This window comes from Muntiacus reevesi, chromosome 2 (assembly GCF_963930625.1).
Source record: "Muntiacus reevesi chromosome 2, mMunRee1.1, whole genome shotgun sequence".
NCBI classification, from domain to species: domain Eukaryota; kingdom Metazoa; phylum Chordata; class Mammalia; order Artiodactyla; family Cervidae; genus Muntiacus; species Muntiacus reevesi.
The window spans coordinates 73,450,591-73,471,651 of record NC_089250.1 but is presented as its reverse complement, the minus strand read 5'-3'; the positions used below and the strand labels follow the sequence as shown (position 1 = coordinate 73,471,651).

At 45.8% G+C, this 21,061-nt stretch overlaps 1 protein-coding gene and 1 non-coding gene across 2 annotated transcripts in view; both read right to left on the bottom strand.

Moving 5' to 3' along the window:
- EYA2 (EYA transcriptional coactivator and phosphatase 2) overlaps positions 1-21,061 on the bottom strand; it is a 250,439-nt gene that overhangs the window by 70,024 nt on the left and 159,354 nt on the right. The window contains exons 8-9 of the mRNA XM_065919822.1: positions 16,472-16,614; positions 8,573-8,656 (exon numbers count right to left, since the gene is read on the bottom strand). Of these exons, the coding sequence (XP_065775894.1) occupies positions 8,573-8,656; positions 16,472-16,614 (227 nt within the window). The remainder of the gene's footprint in view (positions 1-8,572; positions 8,657-16,471; positions 16,615-21,061) is intronic.
- Positions 15,465-15,537, bottom strand: TRNAG-UCC (transfer RNA glycine (anticodon UCC)). Its single transcript has one exon. It is a non-coding gene; the product is annotated as a tRNA-Gly (tRNA).

The window sequence follows — 21,061 nt, the reverse complement described above, 5'->3', positions numbered from 1 at the left end:
GTATTAAAGCAGATATTTGTTGTTGTTTAGTCGCTAAGTCATGTCTGACTCTTTTGTGACCCCATGGACTGTCATCCACCAGGCTCCTCTGTCCATGGGATTTCCCAGGCAAGAATACTGGAGTGGGTTGCCATTTCCTTCTCCAGGGGATCTTCTTGACCCAAGGGTCGAACCTGTGTTTCCTCCTTAGCAGGCAAATTCTTTACTACTGAAGAATTCTTAGGGCCACCTGGGCTTCCCTAAAGAAGGTATTACAAGCAGCCAAATAAGCACATGAAAACATTAGTCATTAGTCAACACAGTTTGTCATCAGACGAATGCAAACCGAAATCACGAGATGCTACTTCACATCCACTAAGAGGACGAAAAACACAGATGGTAACAAGTGTTAGTGAGGATGTGGAGAAATCGGAACCCCTATCCTTTGCTTATGGGAATGCAACATGGTGCAACTACTCTGGAAAAGAATCTGTCAATTTCTCTAAAGTTTAAACATATAGTTGCCATACGACCCAGCAATTCCAATCCTAGGTATATACCCAAGTGAATTGAACACATATGTCTACTCAAAAACTAGTATTCAAGTTCACAGCAGCATTATTCATCACAGCCAAATACCCAACTGCCCATCAAGTGATGAATGGACAAAATGAAGTATATCCATACACTGTAAAATTATGCAACAATAAAAGTGAAGTATTGATATATGGCACAACACGGATAATTTAAAAAACATTATGCTAAGTGAAAGAAGCTAGTTACAAAAGACCACATATTGTGTGATTCCATTTATAAGAAATGTCCAGAAGAGGCAAATCTATAGAGACAGAAAGTAGATTAGTGGTTACCAGGGGCTGGGGGTGGGGTGGGCTGGAGGAAATTGGGAGTGATTACTAAAGGGTTTGGGCTGTCTTTTGGGGGTGATGAAAATGTTCTAAAATTAGATGCTGGTGACGGTTGCACAACTCTGTGAATATACTAAAAACTAATAAAATTGTACATAGTGAAATGGTAGATTTACGATATGAGGATTATATCTCAATAAGCTGTTATTAAAACACACACACCCACAACTGGGCCTAGAGCTGAGCTTCCAATCGGTACTGAGCAGCCTGGAAGGCAGGGCACAAAACGGGGAGTCGGGGCCGACCCGCTGTGAACCCAGAAAGACTGCTCGCCAGGCTTCCCTATGAGCCCTTCCTGGCCACAGGCAAAGGCTCCTGACCACCTTGCATTTGTCTAGTCCCGGCTGGAAAAATAACAGAGTTTAGGGCTGGAGGGGAGGTGGGGCCGGAGGAGAGGTTAGGAAAGAGGCGGTGATCACTGGCAGCTCTGGCTCTCCGGGGAACCTCTGATGGATCCACAAGATGCGAGGAGGTGCAGCCACCAAAGGGATGCTCTGGCTGTGAGCACTGGGTGGGAAGAGATGGAAAGGAAGTGGAGAGATGACAGCCTCGAGCAGCACATGCCCTGATTGGGAACAGGAAGAGAGCCCAGTTTCTGTTTTAAATTCAATCACTCTGTTTTGAATCATTCCTTAATCATTTTAGCTCTGTAGTTCTTTATTTCCCTAGGTAAACAGTGAGTTGCCCCTTCGGCTGGGACCACAACTGATATGACTTCTGCTTCCTGGACGGTGCTCAACGTAACAGCCACGATGCTGGCCCTTGGTGTGGATGTACAGAGGGTCACGACCTTCAGAGCCCACTCAGGACACATGTCTCACTCCCATGTGGTTGGGATGGACCTGACTTGCTCCTCTGTCCCCTCAATGCCAGGCTCCTGACCTAGGCTGGCTACAGAGGGCCTCAGACTTTGATACATGGGTGGGCATTTGACCTAGTTTGGGCCAACGAGATTCAAGCCTGGGAGCTGTGCTGGAATTTGGAAAGATCTTTTTCAGCTGGGATTTCTAAGAAGGAGTTGCTACATGGAAAAAGCCAGCCGAGGGATGCAGAAAGACCCAAGTCCTAAGAACACCAAGCTTCTGGGTCCAGCCCAACCTGAATCCCATTACCTCTGGGCTTTTCAATTATTGTGATCTAATTAATTCCCTTTGTAGTTTAAACACGCCAGACTGTTGAAGCTGAGTGTCCTGCTTGATATAAGCTATTAATAATGGGCTCCAAGTAGCTGCAGCTATAAGAAGAGCACAAAGAGAAAGAACTGGGGGCCAAAAGTCAAGACCTTGTATTTTAGTTCCATTATGAATACCCTGACACAGAACCTCTCTGTATCTCAGTTACTCTGTCTGCAGAATGGGGCTTCCACTCCTCCCACTCCTCTGTATCCCCTCCACCGTCGTCCCAGTTTACAGCCCAGACCTCCCTTCAGAGCTTCAGACACCCAAATACAATTGCCCTCCAGGTCTGTTGAACAGAGCAAATTTTACTTTTCCTCAACAGTTTTCTCTTTCACGGTTCTTCCTCTTAGTGCATGGTGACTTTGTGCCAGAAAACGGTAGCTGTCCTCTAATATACCTTCTTCCTCCCCCCCGCCCACCCGACCCCAGAATCCTAGAATCCCTGAGTTTTAATGCAGCATGTGATCAGACTACATTTCCCAGACTCCTTTGCAACTACAGGTAGCCATGCAATGAGGTCGCAGCCAATGGTATATGAGCAGAAACGATCTCTGCAGCTTCTGGATCTGGCCCTTCAAAGAGAGGGGGAAAAATAAAACTGAAAAAGAGAGGAGTAGACTCTCTTTTCCTGCTTCCCTTCTCACTGGATGGATGCAGACGCAGGGGTGAGCCACGTTTCACCTTGGCAGTGAGGGCAGTGCTCCAGGGATGGATGGAGAACAAATGGAAGGGGCCGCTGTCTCTGGTGTGGGGCAGCAGCCTTATCAGCTTGAACTGCTTGTGCCTGGACTGCAAGGAGAAAGGAGCAAACTTCTATCTTGCTTGAGCCATGGTTACTTTGGGTCTTTCTTAGAGTGGCTGGATTTAGCAAAACCAACCAACCAACCATACTCACCTAGGAGAGCTGGAGGTAGTTGTCCAAAGTCTTGAAGGACCGACCGTGGCGTTCTACCTGAGACCCCCGTGATCAGGGTGAAGGAGACTGCCGCCGGAAGCAGCCGATCTTTGAGCCCCATGAGAACAAGACAGTGTACAGATAAGAGGTGTGTCTTTTGTTGCTTGATCTTTTCCTGAAAAATTACTTTTGGACGCATTGCATTTGGTAACATTCATGAATCTAGAGAGGCCCTGAAGCTGGTTACCAGATTGGGCCTTCCCACTCATCTCTTTTTGACACATACTATGACATCCTAAAAAGTTATGGGCTACTCATAAATCAGGGGTTGTGGTGGAAGGCTGGGGAGCCAAGAAAAGATTCAGAGTCCATCAAGGCAGGCTCAAGTGATGTGACTTCTAATCTCAGCCAAAGTGTCTGGTTCCCGAAGAGCCATTTCTGGCTTGGGGGTTGGGGAGGGGTGACAGCCTGACTCAGCTGCTCAGTCGTGTCCGCCTCTTTGTGATCCCATGAACTGCAGCACACCAGGCTTCCCTGTCCATCACTATCTCCCGGAGTTTGCTCAAACTCATGTCCGTTGAGTGGTTATGCCATCCAACAATCTTATCCTTTGTCACCCCCCTCTCCTCCTGCCCTCAATATTCCCAGCATCAGGGTCTTTTCCAATGAGTAGGCTCTTCACATCAGGTGGCCAAAGTATTGGAGCTTCAGCTTCAGCATCAGTCCTTCCAATGTATATTCATGGTTGATTTTCTTTAGGATTGACAGGTTTGATCTCCTTGTAGTCCAAGGGACTCTCAAGAGTCTTCTCCAGCACAACAGTTCAAAAGCATCAATTCTTTGGTGCTCAGCCTTCTTTATGGTCCAATTCTCACCTCTGTACATGACTACTGGAAAAACCATAGCTTTGACTAGATGGACTTTTGTTGGCAAAGTAATGTCTCTGCTTTTTAATATGCTGTCTGGGTTTGTCACAGCTTTTCTTCCAAGGAGCAAGCGTCTTCTAATTTCATGGAAGATTCTAGAAGAGGGATGATGATGGCACAGGAGACCTGGGGTCTTCAAGAGCATCTCACCTTAGTTTTCCCTGGACCTTGTGCAAGTACCCAGGGAGGCAAGTGAGCCTGAGGCGTGCCTCTTGTTATCCCCTGGGTGACCTCACACTCTCTGGACCTCAGTTTCTCCTACTGTCCCATGGAGACTCACTGGACGTGATGATTTCCCAGGTCCTTCCAGCTCTAACTTCTGTGGTTCTGTAATTTTAGGACAGATGTTGAAACTCAGGTGCCAGTGGGGTCAGGAAGGTCCCCTAAATGGGTTAAACAGGCCAGGCGGGGCCGTGGATGGGCTGGAGAGCATCCACCCCCACTAACTGGGCAGCGGCTACTCAGCTTCTGCTGATTGCTGCCATCTGGGAACGCAGGATTGCCAGATTTTCTAATTTTTCAAGAAGACTTGGACATCGAGATTATTTTGGTCTGTGCAATCTCCTGGTTTTTTAAATGTTGGCGACAAATTCACATTTTTTCTAACACTCTAGGGGCAAGACACAAATGTCTGCAGGCAGAATTTGGCGGGTGGCCCCCAGTTAGGAATTTTTTGTTTGGATACTATTTTCTTTCCTTCCTCCCTTCATTCACCAAATATTTATTTGATGCCTGCTAAGTAGGGGGCACTGTTCTATGCTCTGGGGACAAAGCAATGAACAAAATAGAAAAAAAAAAAAGTGCCTGTCGTCATGCTGCTTTCATTCTAGAGGACCACCCCGATTCATTCTCCCAACAAATATTCTCTGAGCAATCTGGTCTGTGCACTGTGCTTAGGTGGGTTGATAAAAAAATGCTCATGGTCACTGCCCTCAGGGCCCATACAACTTAGAAGGGAGGCAGAGAATAAGTACATAATTACTTTTATTTACTCATTTTTAATTCTTTGGCCACGTCACAAGGCTCAAGGGATTTTCAGTCCCCTGACCAGGAATCGAACCTGGGCCCTCAGCAGTGGGCGCATGGACTTCTAACCACTGGTGTGCGTGTCAGTTGGTCAGCTCTTCAACCCCAGGGACTGTTCCTCGCCAAGCTCCTCTGTCTATGGGATCACCTGGGCAAGAATAGTGGAGTGGATTGCCATTCCCTTCTCCAGAGGATCTTCTCGACCCGAGGATAGAACCCTCATCTTCTGCATTGGCAGGCGGATTCTTTACCACTGGGAAAGCCCCCTAACCACTGGACCACCAAAGAATTCCATAATTGTAAGTGAAAAACAAGAATTATGGGAAGAGATGCAATTTAGATGGGATTGGTTGGGAAAGTCTTCTTGGAGGAAGTTACACTGAAAATGGGAACTGAAAGATAAGTGTGAGTTAACCTAGTACACCAACTTTCTAGAACATTCTAGATCATAGCAGAAACCTCCAGTGTGCCCCTCTTCCATGTTCTCTCAGGAAGCAGAGGCTCTCTCCTGTTAGGACCTGTGATCTCCTGCCCTAGAGTTTTCACGGGGCAGGCCAAGACAGGGAGCTAACACCCCTAGAAGAATCCCTCAACCCGTGATGGAAGGGAATTTGTAGATAAATATCTCATCATCCTTGCTCCTTGGGCTATCACCTCTGAGGCTGTTCCTGGGTCTCCCAGAGGTCCCCGATAGTTCTGAGCCCCAGGTACCTGCAGCCATAGCTACTGTTTGTTAATAGCTAATATCTTATGGAAAAACCCAAATGAACATCTCGGCCAACCCAATATCCACGTACCCTGTAGAGGCCGCCTTCCCCTCCCCACCTCACTTCCCTGCTCTCTGGGATCAGCCCCCAGCTAAACTACCAGCACTCACTCCCTCCTGGCCTCGGGCTCTGATTCCGGGAGAAACCTAGGATAGATGGGGGAGAGTGTGGTAGGTTACGAGGACAGCAAGCAACTCTGGACAAGTCGCAGGAAACGAGGCGGGAGAGGGGGGAAGGAGCCAGCTCAGGAAGGGCCTTGGAGGCTGGGGTTAGGGTTTCTCTGCGGGGAGGCCACTGGCAATTTTTCAGCAGAGGAGAGACCAAGCTTGCCTTTTAGGATGACCTCTCTGTAGGCGGCTGGAAAGGGCGAGAGTGGAGACCAGAGAGCTGTAGGGGACGGTGGTGGTGATTGGGTGATCGGATGATCGGGTTGCAGAGAGCTGGCTAGTGATGAGGACGGACAGGGACCGGGTGCCATGGGGCCCAGAAGAGAGCTCTGAGCTTTGTCCCCGCCTTGAGCGAGCCTGGAATTTGTTGTAATTTTTACTGAGTATATTTTTTACTGGAGTTGATTTGCAATGCTGTGTTAGTTTCTATTGTATAGCAAAGGGAATCGGCCATGAAAATGAAAGCCGTTCAGTTGTGTCTGATTCTTTGCAACCCCATGGACTGAAACCCACCAGGCTACTCTGTCCACAGGATTTTCTAGGCAAGAATGGAGTGGGTGGAATCAACTGTACACATACATATATCCCTTCTGTTTTGGATATCCTTCCCATTTAGGTCACCACCGAGCATTGAGGAGAGTTCCCTGTGCTACATAGGTCTCATGAGTTATCTATTTCACACACTTTATTGTTTAGTCGCTAAGTCATGTCCGACTCTTTTGTGACCCCATGGACTGACTGGAGCCCGCCAGTCTCCTCTGTCCATGGGATTTCCCAGGCAAGAATACTGGAGTGGGTTGCCATTTCCTTCTCCAGGGGCCCTTCCTGACCCAAGGATCGAACTCTCATCTCCTGCACTGGCAGGCGGATTCTTCACCACTGAACCACCAGGGAGCCCATTTTATACACAGTGTACATACGTCAATCCCAGTCTCCCGGTTCATCCCATCCTCCTTAGAAAAGAATGGTACAGATGAACCTATTTGCAAAGCAGAAATAGAGACACAGACGCAGAAAACAAATGCATATCATCTCTTAGACTTTCCGTCTCCAGCTTTCCATACCCTCAAATTTTCAGCAGCAGAAAGAACATAACTTGGATTAAAAAGTGGTGGTGAGACACAGACACAAAAATCATACCCAAGATTACAAAGCCCTACATGGAAACCAAATTGTTGCATGAAGCAGTGGAACTTCTGGAAGGGCAAGAAGAGTGAAGGAATGGTTCTTATGGGGAGACGGTTTTACTTGGGTGGTTAAGAACCACAGAACACCCAGCCCGGGTGGGCATCTCACTGCTGCAGCCCCTTTGGGAAAGCCCATTTTCTTTCTTTCTTTCTTTCTTTTTTTGCAATAGCTGCCAAGCCTGCTCTGGGGCTTTCAGCAGCTCTGGACTCTGCCATCCTTTCCCTAAGCTGTGCACGCTCCAAAAACGCATGCCGGATTTCCCGCAGGCACTGCTAGACATATTAACGGCATTCCTCCTCGGCGAGAGGTTTCTGCACCACCAACACCATTTTTACATTCTTTACAACGTAACGGCAGACGATAAATCTATCTTGCTAATTACACATCCAGCTTGTTACAACCCTCATAAAAAACACGAGCAGCTGGAAAAGCCATGAGGTGATGTCAAATCATATTCCTAGGCTCTAAACAGAAACAGAAATATTTTCCAGGCTCTGGTGAGTCTCCTGGTTCCCACTCATGCGTGGAAGCAGCTGCCGACAGGTCGCTTAACTCGGAGGAGCTGATCCTGGGTCTGTCCCCCAGAGCCCCGACCCCACCTCTACCTGTCTCCCCGAAGAGATGGCAGACATCTGGAGCATCCACAGCAGGCTTGATACCAAGCCCGAAGGATGGATGCAAAGAATCGGCAGGGTTTGGGTTTTAGCGGTTGGGTTCATTTTTGCATTGCATGCATGCTCGGTCGCTTGGTCTGACTCTTTGAGACCCCATGGACTGTAGCCCGACAGGCTCCTCCGTCCATGGTATTCTCCAGGCAAGACTACTGGAGTGGGTAGCCATGCCCTTCTCCAGGGGATCTTCCTGACCCAGGGGTCGAACCCGCATCTCCTGCATTGTAAGCGGATTCTCTACCACTGAGTCACCAGGGAAACCCTCAGTTTTGCATTTTTAAGGAGTTTTCGGTGGTTCTTCCATGGACCATCAGTCCACCAACAGCATCTGCCTGAAATTCTAACTGAATGGTTCCTCGACATAATTTGTCGGTGATACATTTGCAAAGCTGTTGGAGCTGACAAAATGTCTCCCCCTTCTCTCAGAAAAATGGGAGGAAAATTAAACTCATCTGCCAGAGATACTAAGATAAACAATAGGGAGGAAGAAAAGTACTTTACCTCACTTTCCAGCTTGGATTCCTGGGTTTGGCTGAGGCATCTCCTAGCCCTCTTAGGAGGAGGGAGACAGGTGAAGACTACAAGCTTACATCCGATCAAGTGGATGTTGACTGTTTCATGTGTTGGAAGAAAAGGCAAGGCAGACAATGGGGGAAGCTGATTGAATTTTCACATGTCAAGGGAAAATTCTATAAGACTTCTCAAACCTGGGCTGATGCAAAGGGGCAGCATTTGTTGGAGAAGCTGCCTCACCAGCTGCCCCCACAATTCCCAGCACAAACCAGCTGGACGGATTGTTATGCTGAAAACAAACAAAAAAAAGAGACAGAGAGACAACATGATTCTTACCTTCCCGTATCTGGAGGCGAAAGTCCCGGTGAGTAAGGAGTGGAAAATAATTATCGTCTCATCCAGGTCCCATACGAACACACGCTGGGATGAAAGAGATGGAGAGAAAGGAGATAAATACATTTGCTTGCATCTGACTTAATGTCTGCAGAAATTAACTCCTTGGGAGGAGAAAGATGTCTTGAAAAACATTATCTCTAATTTCTAAAACATGTGACTCATGGATGCGTCCTTGAGTCCCCATTCAACCTCAACTGTGTAAAATATATTCTGATGGCCAATCCTGGGGGTCCCTGTTAACCCACAGATGCCAGAACTGAGATGCTTGTTCTTGCTTTTCACATAAAAGCTCAAAAAAGGAGGAATTCAGTCCAAAACCTACAATAAAAATCATATAACTCATTTGACAAAATGAAATACTACCATTTTATGTTGACTGCTCACCATAAGCCCAGCTACTTCTGAGCATTTGTTTTTAGCAGTTCTGGTGATTACCTTTATAACTCTAAATTACATACTTTCACTTATTGATTTGCCAACTTTACTTGTTTTTTTGTGTTTCTATTTCTACTTTTTAAATTTTTGGTTGCACTTCGAAGCATGTATGAACTTAGTTCCCTGACCAGGGATTGAACCCGTGCCCCCTGCATTGGAAGGTGGAGTCTTAACCACTGGACCCCCAGGGAAATCTGTGATTTGCCCACTTTAGACTGGGCATTGGGAAAGATGAAGGTTTAGCTCATGGTAATCTAACCCATTTCTCCAGAATTTTATATTTTTCACATATGTGAACCATTCTATTTCCTATTCCCATAAGCTCTGGATATTTTCTCTTGACTAAAACAGCAAGCTCAATATGGAAAATATGGATATTGGTGTCCCTACCCTTTCCACTAGCTCCTCCCTCTCCAGTATTTGAACTTCAGCCTTACTTTTGCCTTGTCAATGTGGATACACTGGTTTGTGCACTGGGCTTTATAACTGTACCTTAAGTCTTCTGTGCTCTGTCTTCACGTTGATGTTAAAAGTTGGTAGCCAGTAAAGGGCTTCTATTTACATCTTGTGATTACTGTTCACTGAAGAACCAAGTAATGAGCTAGGATTTTACTTCCTTTTCTATGTAGCCAGTGTCATAACTCTGGATCCCATTTATTTTTATTAAAAACAAAACAAAACTCATTTAGCTCCACCAAGTCTTAGTTGCGGCATGTGGGATCCAGTTCCCTGACCAGGCCTAGTTCACTGGCCCCGTGTATTGGGGGCGTGGGGTCTTAGCCACTGGCCCCCCAGAAAGTCCCCTCCAGAATGACTTTAAGGAAACTGTTTCTGCCACTAAGGTCATATGTATTCTCCTTTTTTGTACTCCATCTTGATTAAAATCATGTCATAGCTCAGTTTTTTTCACATAGGAATCATGCCTGTCTGGAATAACTTTTTATTTTTGCTGGAGTTTATCAACTGCTTCAATTCTTTTGTTTCCAATATGGTGTCTTTATTAGAATCTCAAATTCAGCCACACCCTCTGTATCAAAGATGTTCTTCCTCTGTGACAGAATATTCCAATGTGGACTGGATCATCTTTAGGGTTGCCACATAGCTAGGATTCTGAGACTCCCCTTTACTGAATTTCTGGGTCAGATACACTGTTTTCTGGATCCCAAATATCTTTATTGGTTTTCTTCCTTGTTTTGCTTGAGTATATCCTTAGGTTGCTTTTTCTAAAAGGGTGCATAGAAAGTAATCTTCCTGCATTTTTACAAATCTAATCATACCTTTAATTCACTGTAAAGTTCCTCTAAGTGCAGAATTCCAACTGGAAAATAATGCCCACTAGAACTTTGAAAGAATCCCTCTATTTTGTAGTATCCGGGATGATTAATGAGAAGTCTGATGTTTCACTGATCTTCAGTTGTTGGTAGGTTTTACTTTTTTCCTCTTTGGATTTTTAAGATTGTTTTCTTTATATTTGGCATCCTCAAATCCCATGAGGATATATCTAGGTGTAGTCTTTTTTCATTCATACTGTTCAGCATTCAAATAATTTAAATCCTGTTTCTTTAAATAATGTTCTCTCATCTCTTCCACTGTTCTCTCTGGAATTTCCAACAGTCAAATTAGACCTTTTGAATTGATATTACTTATCCTTTAAAAATATTTTTTCTATAATTTTGTTTTTTTAATAAAAAAACAGAGATGTCTTTACCTTTCTCTTCTAACCTTTCTACGTCTATCATTTAAAAATCTACAGTAGCTTTTTCTTTGAGTGTTTCTTTTCCATTAGCCTGCACTTCTTATTTTGTGGATACAAGATAAGAAAACCAAACAGAATTTTTCTATGATCTCTTTTGTTTCTTAAATTACCTCTCCTGTCATTTATCCTATTCATTTATCTTGGCCATAATTTCTCATATTGTAGGTTTCCCTAATTTTTCTGGTGATCATTATTTTTAAGAACAAAAGGGCTGACTGATCATTTATGTAGCTGGTGTTGGGGGCAGCAAAGGCACCTACTTAGTCTACCAACTTGAGTGGGTCACCTTGGAAAACTCTTTGGGGGGTCAGGGGTTGTATTTACACATCTGTAATGCCTTTAAAAGTGAGGAGGAAGGTAATATCTCAAAGGAAAAAGATCAATGAATACAGAGGTTTTCAAAACAACTAGTAGACTTGAATATTACTTTGTGAAATTTTTGCTCTGCTTACAATTATGTGTGTATATATGCTGGGTCATGATAATAAGTATTGTTCTTATTATAGGTCACGGTAAAAAGTGTTTGAAAATCACTATGGGGGGTTAAATATGCTAAGCCCTAATTTATCCAACTGGGTTGGATCAGTTAAACTTAGATACTTTGGTAAGAGGGTTTTTTAAAAAATCAACGAATATTTTTCAAATTTAATGCAGACTCCCTTAATTTATTGACTATATTCCCTCTGAAGAGGGTCTGTCCCTCTTCCTCTCTAGGGCACCATTCTATCTCACTGCCCTAGATTTTTGTGGGTATATTGTTCGCGGTGGCCGTTCTGCTGATGACCCTAACTAGCCCACCAGGGTTTCGGCCAGGGCTGGGCCCCTAACCCCACTGGGTCAGAAGCCTTTCCTCGGGAACTCAAAACTGGGGCCTGGAAAGAAATTCATCGTCTTTGGGTGGCTGTTGCTGGCAACATGATCTGGAGGCCAGGCCAGGCCGCTCTGCGGAGGGAGAGGAACAGAGGTTGGAGAGAGGGAAGCACGATCCAAGACTTTCGTGGGACTTGGTTTTAGTGAGAAGCAAGGGCTTCTCAGCTGGCTCTAGTGAGGGCTCCCCAGCTGGCTCAGTGGTAAAGAACCTGCCTGCCAATGCAGGAGACGTGGGTTTGATCCCTGGGTCGGGAAGATCCTCTGGAGGAGGAAATGGTAACCTGCTCCAGTATTCTTGCCTGGGAAACTCCATGGGCAGAGGAGGCTGGCGGGCTGCAGTCCACGGGGTCGCAAAGGGTGGGACAGGCCTGAGTGACTGAGCGTGAGCGCAGAGTGAGGGGCCCGGAGGAGAGCCGCCCAGTAACCTGTACATTGCAGAGACATTCCTGCCTGGGGATTCCAGCACCTACGCTGTGGAACGTGGCGCGAGAAGGCGTAAATGCGTTTCCTGGCCTCTCCACCTTCTGGCTACAGTATCTTGCCGACACTGGCTGTCCCCTTGGCTCACGAGTTCTAAGAGAATCCCCATATCCTTAAAATAAATTCTGCTTTTTCACTTAAGCCAGCTCAAGTTGGTTTCTGGCACCTGCAGTCAAGGGATTTTAACTAATACAGACTCCGAATTTTCCTTCTTTCCACTTCTCTACCTAATTTCTCTCTCGTGGGCTACAGTCATTAGCAACAGTGCCAAAGACTTAAGAGGTGTGACTCGTGCAAACCCTCCATGCTGATATTAAGCATGGCAGTGAAACACAGCTCACACCTTTTCAACTGTTCCTGCCCAGCGGTACTTACTCTGGAATCAAGCAGCAGATGTTCCTAGAAAAATATCACCCCATAATCCCCCACTTCCATGCCACCCCACCCCCTTCTCCGTTTAATGGAAAAATGTTCTCTGCCCCCATTGTCCCCTACCAAGAGCAGAAACCACATTAGTGATGTAATACATTTTTAAAAAATATTAAAGTGTGAGTTGCTCTCCGGGATTTTCTATAGCTCTGCAACCTCCAGCTGGTAGAAACTCCTCAGGCATCTGGGAGGGCAGAAAGCAAGGGTAACCTGGAGCCAGTACATTTTCCTCTAACTTTTCACAAAGGCTTAATCCACCCGAAGGGTTTGGGTAAAGTCTCCTTGGTTTTAAAAGGTGGTGGCTTTAAGAATTAGAGGAAAAGCAAGGACAGAATCCTCTGGACTGAGAACGGTGCCATAAGCAGTGGGAACACACGCTCTGTGGCAGGTTCCCAGGGCAGTCAAGCTCTCAGAGGAGATGGCTGGGTATACCTCCAGAGGCTGACCAAGCTCGGGGGAGGAGTCATTGCTGTTTAGTTGCTCGGTCGTGTCCGACTCTTTTGCAACCCTGTGGACTGCAGCCTGCCAGGCTCCTCTGTCCGCAAGATTTCCCAGGCAAGAATACCGGAGTGAGTTGCCATTCCCTTCTCCAGGGGATCTTTCTGACTCAGGGATCAAACCCACACCTCCTGCATTGGCAGGCAGGCTTTCTACCACTGAGCCACCAAGGAAGCCCTAGGGGAGGGGAGTGATGTTCAAAATACTTAACACCTTCCAGGACGATCGGAACAGACACCAGCCATAAACAACTGCTACTGCTCTCTTAGTGAATACTGCCTAACTAGCACAGCCCTACTAGTAAACACTGGTTAACTAGTACAGTCTGACCAGAGAATACTGGCTAAATATCAAATGTCTTGATATTGGCCACTTGTTGTTGTTAGGGTCTCCAGCATCCACCCCCTTTCCAAAAAATAATTTTTATTTGTTTATTTTTGGCTGTGCTGGGTCTTTGTTGCTGCGTAGGCTTTTTCTCTAGTTGCAGCAAATGGGAGCCACTCTCTAGTTGCGGACCACAGGATCGAGGGTGCACAGGCCTCAGTATTGTGGCTCCCGGGCTCCAGAGCACAGGCTCAGGAATCGTGACACTGGGGCTGAGTTGCTCGATGGCATGCGGGCTCTTCCCAGACCAGGGATTGAACCCCTGTCTCCTGTACTGGCAGATGGATTCTTTACCACTGAGCCATCAGGGAAGCCCCCACCTGCTTCTTAGAAGAGCATCCTGTTTTCTTTTCCCATTGCGTGCTGTCTTGGTGGGACTGTCCATCTGGGCACATGTGAGGACCTAGACCAGGCCAAGGGAATGCCGCCTCTTTGGAATCAAACATCGAGTGACATAGTGTTAGAATTTTAAATGTTTCGCTCTGCAGTGGGGGCTAGCACCCTGAAGCTCCCTGAATTTCCCAGCATGGCCTTTGATAATATTCTTCATAACTTTGGTTGTATCACTTCCTCTTCATGCCGTTTCCTCCCAGTAAATTCCTTTTTGCTTAAGTAACCAGAACTGGTTTCTGTTGCTTGCAACCAAAGGACTATAGCTACTGTACGTCAAAGTCCTAATTGTCCCCAAGGATCTCTATGCCCAACATATGGCAGGAGACCCCAGAGAATGGCTAAACTTCCAGGGACCACTGCAGGTACTGAAAACGAGAAAGGCAGCAGCCACCAAGCCACACTGGACAACAGAAGCTATTATTTTGTCTTTTATTAAAAATTAAAAATGCTTATTATTTCTTAACCAGGGGGATACTTATCTATTTATTGGCCACATTGTGCAGTATGTGGGATCTTAGTTCCCCCACCAGGGATCAAACCTGCATCCCCTGCATCGGAAGCATAGAGTCTTAACCAATGGACTGCCAGGGAAGTCCCTATTATTCCGTTTTCTGACACCACATGAACCCTGAGATTCTCACATAATCCCGGCAGGGGGAAGGGCCCCAGTGATGAAATGGAATTCCCTAGCACCTGGGTGGCTGGGGGACTCAGAATCAAAATGACACTGGTTGTAAGGAAATGATGAAAATGGTGTTTCTCAGCATATCTGAGTTTGCCGGCTGAGATTTGCAGCTGCCAGATTTGTAGAGGATTGTGAACGGGGATGTGATGCTGCTGCATTTGGTACCTTGACAGTGACCCAGGCTTTGCCAACACGACTCATGTATACCCTGGGCACACCCAAGCCGACAAATGACTGCCTTCTGCAGACAAGTACAGACTTGTGCATGTGCCCATTTTTTCCCTTAGATAGACAACAGTTAGACAGATAACATGAACTTTCCCGGTGGCTCAGATGGTAAAGAGTCTACCCGCAATGTGGGAAACCCAGGTTCAATCCCTGGGCCAGGAAAGATCCCCGGGAGAAGGAAATGGCAGCCCACTCCAGTATCTTGCCTGGAAAAATCCTGTGGATGGAGGAGCCTGGTGGGCTACCATCCATGGGATCACAGAGAGTCGGACACGACTGAGCAACTCACACACTCTGTTTTGGGGGCATTTGTTTCCTTTACTTGTCTCCTCCATCTCTCATGCACACTGTTCTCTTTTGCTTGCTTGGGAAATGTTAGCAGCTGACCAGTAACCCCACACTTGCTTTATTATAATCAGGACTGAAGCTGCCCTTCGACAAGTAGTTCTCAGCCTGGGCTGCACCAGAATCACCGAGGGAGCTTAAACATACTGACACCTGGGTCCCTCCCCAAGGACTCTGACTTCATTGATCTGGATCATCACTGATCTGCAGCTTAAGAATGAAGGTTTCTCAAAGCTTCCCAGAAGATTTTTTTAAAAAATTAATTTATTTGGCAGCACTGGGTCTTAGTTGCATCACATGAACTCTTAGTTGCGACATGTGGGATCGAGTTCCCTGACCAGGGATTGAACCTGGGCCCCCTGCATTGGAAGGGCAGAGTCTTAACCACTGGACCATCAGGAAAGTCCCCAGAAGATTCTTATGTGCAGCCCAGACTGAGAGCCACTGTCTGAGAAACTCAGAATCACAGAAACAATGCAAATTCATTTCAGCCAGCCTCCTATCTCCAGACAGATAAATATCTAAGCCATAGGAGGGTCACTATTGCTTCCCAGGTGGCTCAGTGGTAAAAGAGTCCATTTGTCAATGCAGAAGATGCAGGAGGCGTGGGTTCAGTCCCTAGCTCGGAAAGATCCCCTGAAGGAGAAAATTGCAACCCACTCCAGTATTCTTGCCTGGAAAATCCCATGGACAGAGGAGCTGGTCAGGCTACAGTCCACGGAGCTGCAAAGAGTCAGACACGACTGTGCAACACACACCCAGTAGGGTCACTAGGGAACTTTTAGAACTCCCTGCAAAGTCCAGGTAATTAGTCCGGGAGGAGGTCTGGGCATCTGAATTTTCAAAAGCAGCCCAGGTGAGTCTAACCAGTAGCTGAGGTTAAGAATCACTCCAATCCAATGGGGAAGGTCCACTGTGCAATGTCATCTTTACTGGAGGTTCTCAAAGTGTGGTCTTCCACCACACGAACATCATCTAGGAATCTGTTGGAAATGCAACTTCTCAGGCCCTGCCCCAGATCTGCTGACTTGGAAGCCCTGGCGGTGGGCACAGTCTGGGTTTTCCCAGGCCCCCAGGTGATGCTGTTGCGGCTCATCGGTTGTTACCACCTCTAGGGTCCTCTTTCCTAGCCTGGCCAGTCAACAGTGCTTCCGTGTGGCCAATTGAATTCTTCGCTCCTTCTCATCAAGGGAGCTTTTCTCTGTTACTGCACTCTGTGAACACAAAGGGCCATCCTCCCACCAAGGGACTTGGAGAGGACTCTGGCTCCCACCTCCTGTTCCAGCCACACGTGGACGTGACATTCACTCAATCGGGCGGAAGCATCTGGAGTTACCTCGATCTCATTGTCCCCTGCTGGGGAGGGGTCGCTGCTCCGCTTAGACCGGCCTCGGAGCTTCCCGTCGGAGGCCCGGGGCGGCCTGTCTGTGTCTCCCTCCTTTGCTGGTGTGGAAGGCCCATTGTGTGTGTTATATTCACCTGGTGTAGAAAAGGGAAGGGCAGACAGATCAGAGAGCTGGCCTAGCGTCTCCTCCTGTGAACGATTACACCAGAACCATCTAACTCCAGAGTGGGAGGTCCCAAAGGCAGCGGTGAAGGCAAAGATCACGTAGGATCAAAATTAACTCTCAAAATTTCCTTAAACTGCCCACTCATAATCATTCATTCATCCAGCAAAGATTTACTGATGAGGTATAGTTCCAGGCGCTGGTTCCCACAGCGCCCAGACTCTAGAGGGAGGAGAGAGACGTTAGAGAGATAAGTAGACATGTAACATGCCAGGTGGGGACATGTGTGATGGCAACTGACAAGTCGGATAGGAGCAGGGAGGGCGCTGGGGGGTCATTAATTTATAGGGGACACGTCGTGGATAAGGGGACAGCTGAGCAGGGATTGGAGACAGGCGAGGGGGGGGCAGTTACAACGTCAGAGAACAGAGCTTTGTGCTTAACAACCGTCTATATAACCTAAGGTCTGAGAATCCCAAAACTAACAGAAAGAGGAAAATAACATATACATGTGTATTTGGCTGGGCTTCCCTGGTGGTTCAGACGGTAAAGAATCTGCCTGCAATGCAGGAGACCCGGGCTCAATCCCTGGGTTGGGAAGATCCCCTGGAAGAGGGAACAGCAATCCACTCCAGTATTCTTGCGTGAAGAATTCCATGGACGCAGGAGCCACGGGGTCACAGAGAGTTGGACATGACTGGGCAACCAACTTTCACTTTTCACTACGTACCTATCAAACTCCCTCCCTTGGGGTGAGTGGGGGTGTGTGGGGAGAATTCTCTACATTCTCGTCCCTAGGCAGCTTGCTGCATCTTCTGTATGTATCTTAAAAGCAAGTCCTTTAAGCTTTACTTGTTAAGAAATCGGTCAATTTGAGATTCTAAGGCAAGAGCATCCAGCACAGGGCTGGAAATTAGGAGATGTCAGCAAAGGGCTTAAATTGAGTTCTGGCTTGACTAGACCTACTACATACATGCAAGGACCATGAGAAGGTGTAGGGCTAAGGGGGGGGCACCTTCAAATTCTCTTTGAGGTGGCATTTCTGGACACAGTGCGCCGAGAGGCTGTCAGGCTCTTGCCCTCGGGCAATTGTCTAATGATCCACAATGAACAAGTGGTCAGCACCCCGCAGGACTCAAGTCCCAGAATCAGCATCCAAGTTGTGTTGGTTTTTAAACACAGAAGTTTTAAGTGCATTTTATTAGACTTTATTATCTTTATTTAAGTAACGAGGGAACTGAGGCTTACGGAGATGATGTAAGCGTGTAACCCTGCATAGCGATAAAGCCAGAACTAAAATTTGGGTCTGCCTGTGTCACTAGAGTGACAGAACTGTAAACCAGCGTGGAACCTTCGAGGACCTCCCATCCCACTTTCTCGTCCTACATCTGCTTGTTTTAGCTCCCAAATGTACCCTGTGGACTCCATCTTTCCTTCCATAATTGCCAGTTCTTGGATCATTGGGGTGGCAGGGAGAAACGCTTTTGTCTAAAGATACTCGGCAAGCCACTAATTTTTTCCTACCCTGGAAGGACTATTTCCCTCCAAAACCCAAGGGATTGAATTTTATTTATTTAATATTTATAAACCTTCTTAGCAGACTAAGGACATAATAAAAAAAGATGTGATTTTGAGTTGTAGCACTTCTGGGCTGTCTCCAACTCCCCCAAATTTTTGGGGTACAGCATTAGAGACCCCCAAAACACCACACTAGCAAAGACTTTCTTCTGGAGGATGAGGAAAAGGCAGTAAATAAATTCACAGATGCTTAAGAGTTATAAATAAAGTTTATCCTGATTCATTTGGTAGTTCTAAGACTGTGGAGGCTTAGAAAACACTGGTTGGCCCCATTAAAGTCCAGGCAAATATTATTAAAAAGAGGAGGAAACACCAGCTACCTAAGAAATGTCCCAATAAGGTGTTAGGTGAAGTCAATTTATTAGGGGTGCCAAAAAAAGCAGCTTTCCCCAACCTTATATGTTCTTGAGAATGAAGGGTCAAAGTTCAAGGACAAAGTCAGAGGTACACATGCTACAGAAAATTATAGTAATCCTTCTTGGAGTCATTTCACTCCTTTTCTTTCTCCCCTTTTAATACTTTTTTTTTTTTTTTTTTTACTTATTTTAACAACGGTTGCGGTATAACTGACATACAAAAAACCCATACATACTTAGAGCACAGTTGATAAGTTTCAACATATGGTCACATCTGTGAAACCACCACCACAATGAAGATAATGAACAAATCCAGCACCAAGGGTTGCTCTGTAATTCTTTTGTAGTCTCTTCCTCCTGCTACCCACTCCCCAGCCAACCATAGGTCTGCTTTCTTTCGCCATAAATTAGTTTGTATTTTTTAGAGTTTTAAACAAATGGCATCACTCAGTATGTGATGTCCACGCACATACAAACACACACTTTTCTGGCTTCTTTCAACCAGCAGAACTGTTCTGAGATTCAATCCACGTTGCTATGTTTATCGGTAGTTTACTTCTCTGTGTTGCTGAGTACCACTCTGTTGGGTGGATGCATCCCCATCCATTCACCTGGAGGTGGACATTTGGATTGATTCTAGTTTTTGGCTGGACTAAAGCTTTTATGAACATTCACTCATCAGTACTCATCAGTCTTCGCATAGACATGAGCTTTCTCGTTAAAAGACACTGTGGTTACTGGTTCATAAGCAACTGCAAAAATGTTTTCCAAAGTGGTTGTAGCATTTCACACTCCCACCAGCAAGGTTAAGGGGATTCTAGCTGCTCTGCATCCTTGCCAATCATTGGTATGGTTAGTCTTGTAATTATAGCCATTCTAAGGGGTGTGTGTCTGACTGAGGATTTAATCTGCATTTCTCTGACTAAGGATCAGCACCCTAGTCATGTGCTTTTTACAAAATATTTCTTTATTTTATTTTTGGCTGTGATGGGTTTCAGCTGCAGCCCTAGGGCTCTTTGTGGCGGGGTGAGGGCTTCTCTCTAGATGTGGTACATGGGCTCAGTTGCCCCGTGGCATCCCTGTGGCAGTATCTTAGACGCTGGGATTGAACCTGTGCCTCCTGCTTTGGAAAGCAGATTCTTAACCATGAAAGTTCCAGTCAGGTGCTTTTCTTTTCTTTTTTTTTCCAGCCAAGCTGGTATATTCTGTGGTGAAGTGTCTGTTGAAGTACTTTGCCCATTTCTTTATTGGGTTGTTTTCTTATTATTGGTTTTGAGAGTTTTAAAAAAACATATTTTGGATGGTTTATTTTATATGTCAACTTGACTGAGCCAAGACATTGGTCTTGGACCAATGGTCTTAGACAGCCAAGACTACCCAGACAGCTAATAAGACATTATTTCTGGGTGTGGCTGTGAAGGTATCTCCAAAGAGATTAGTGAGTAGAGAACATATGCCCTAATCAACATGGGTGGGCATCAGCCAATCCATTGAGGATTCGGGTAGAACAAGAAGGCAGAGAAAAGGAGAACTCTCTTCCTGACACATAAAATTAACCATCACACATGGGTTATTTAGAAGTGTGTTACTTTGCTTTTGGATATTTGCAAATTTTCCGAAAATCTTCCTTTTATTTCTAATTTAAGTCCCCTATTTTCAGAGTATGTACTTTTTATTCCCTGAAACCTTTTAAATGTAATGGGACTTGACAATTGATGTTCCAGAAGTTCTATTTTGGTAAATGTTTCATGCGCATTTGAAAAAAAGGTGAATTTTGCTGTTCTGTGGCAGGGCCTAAAGATTTGTCTGTTACATCTTTTCCCTCTAGTTCCCTCCTCAGAGAAAATGAGTTAATGGTTGTTTTTGCATCCTTCCAGAAACTTCCTATGAGAATATGGGTAGTAAACTATACTCATATTTAAAACCCTCCAGGACCATGTTAGGCACGTAGTTCTTGTTTCCTCACCTATCACAATAGTTTAGAGAGAGCCGTATTAGTGGATCCTTTTCAACAGATGCATAGTGCGCCAAGGGTGGATACAATACTCTTTATTTAACCTGACTCCTATTCATGGATATTTAGGTTTCTTCCAGGCTTTTGCTGTGCTGCAAAAAAAATTCTTTTAACTTAAGTCTTTGTACCTATGTGAAACTTTATTTTTAGTGTAAGTTTGTGGAAGTAGAATAATTGAATTAAAGCAACCACGACTGATTTGTCTTTTCTCTTAAGTAACAAGAGAGGTTCAGATTTTGCCTTTGCCATCAGCAAAAGTGAAAGTGAAAGTCCCTCAGTTGTGTCTGACTCTTGGCAATCCCATGGAATTCTCCAGGCCAGAATACTGGAGTGGGTAGTCAATTCCCTTCTCCAGGGGATCTTCCCAACCCAGGTCTCCCTCATTCTGGGTGGATTCTTTACCAGCTGAGCCACAAGGGAAGCCCAAGAATACTGGAGTGGGTAGCCTATTCCTTCTCCAGGGGATCTTC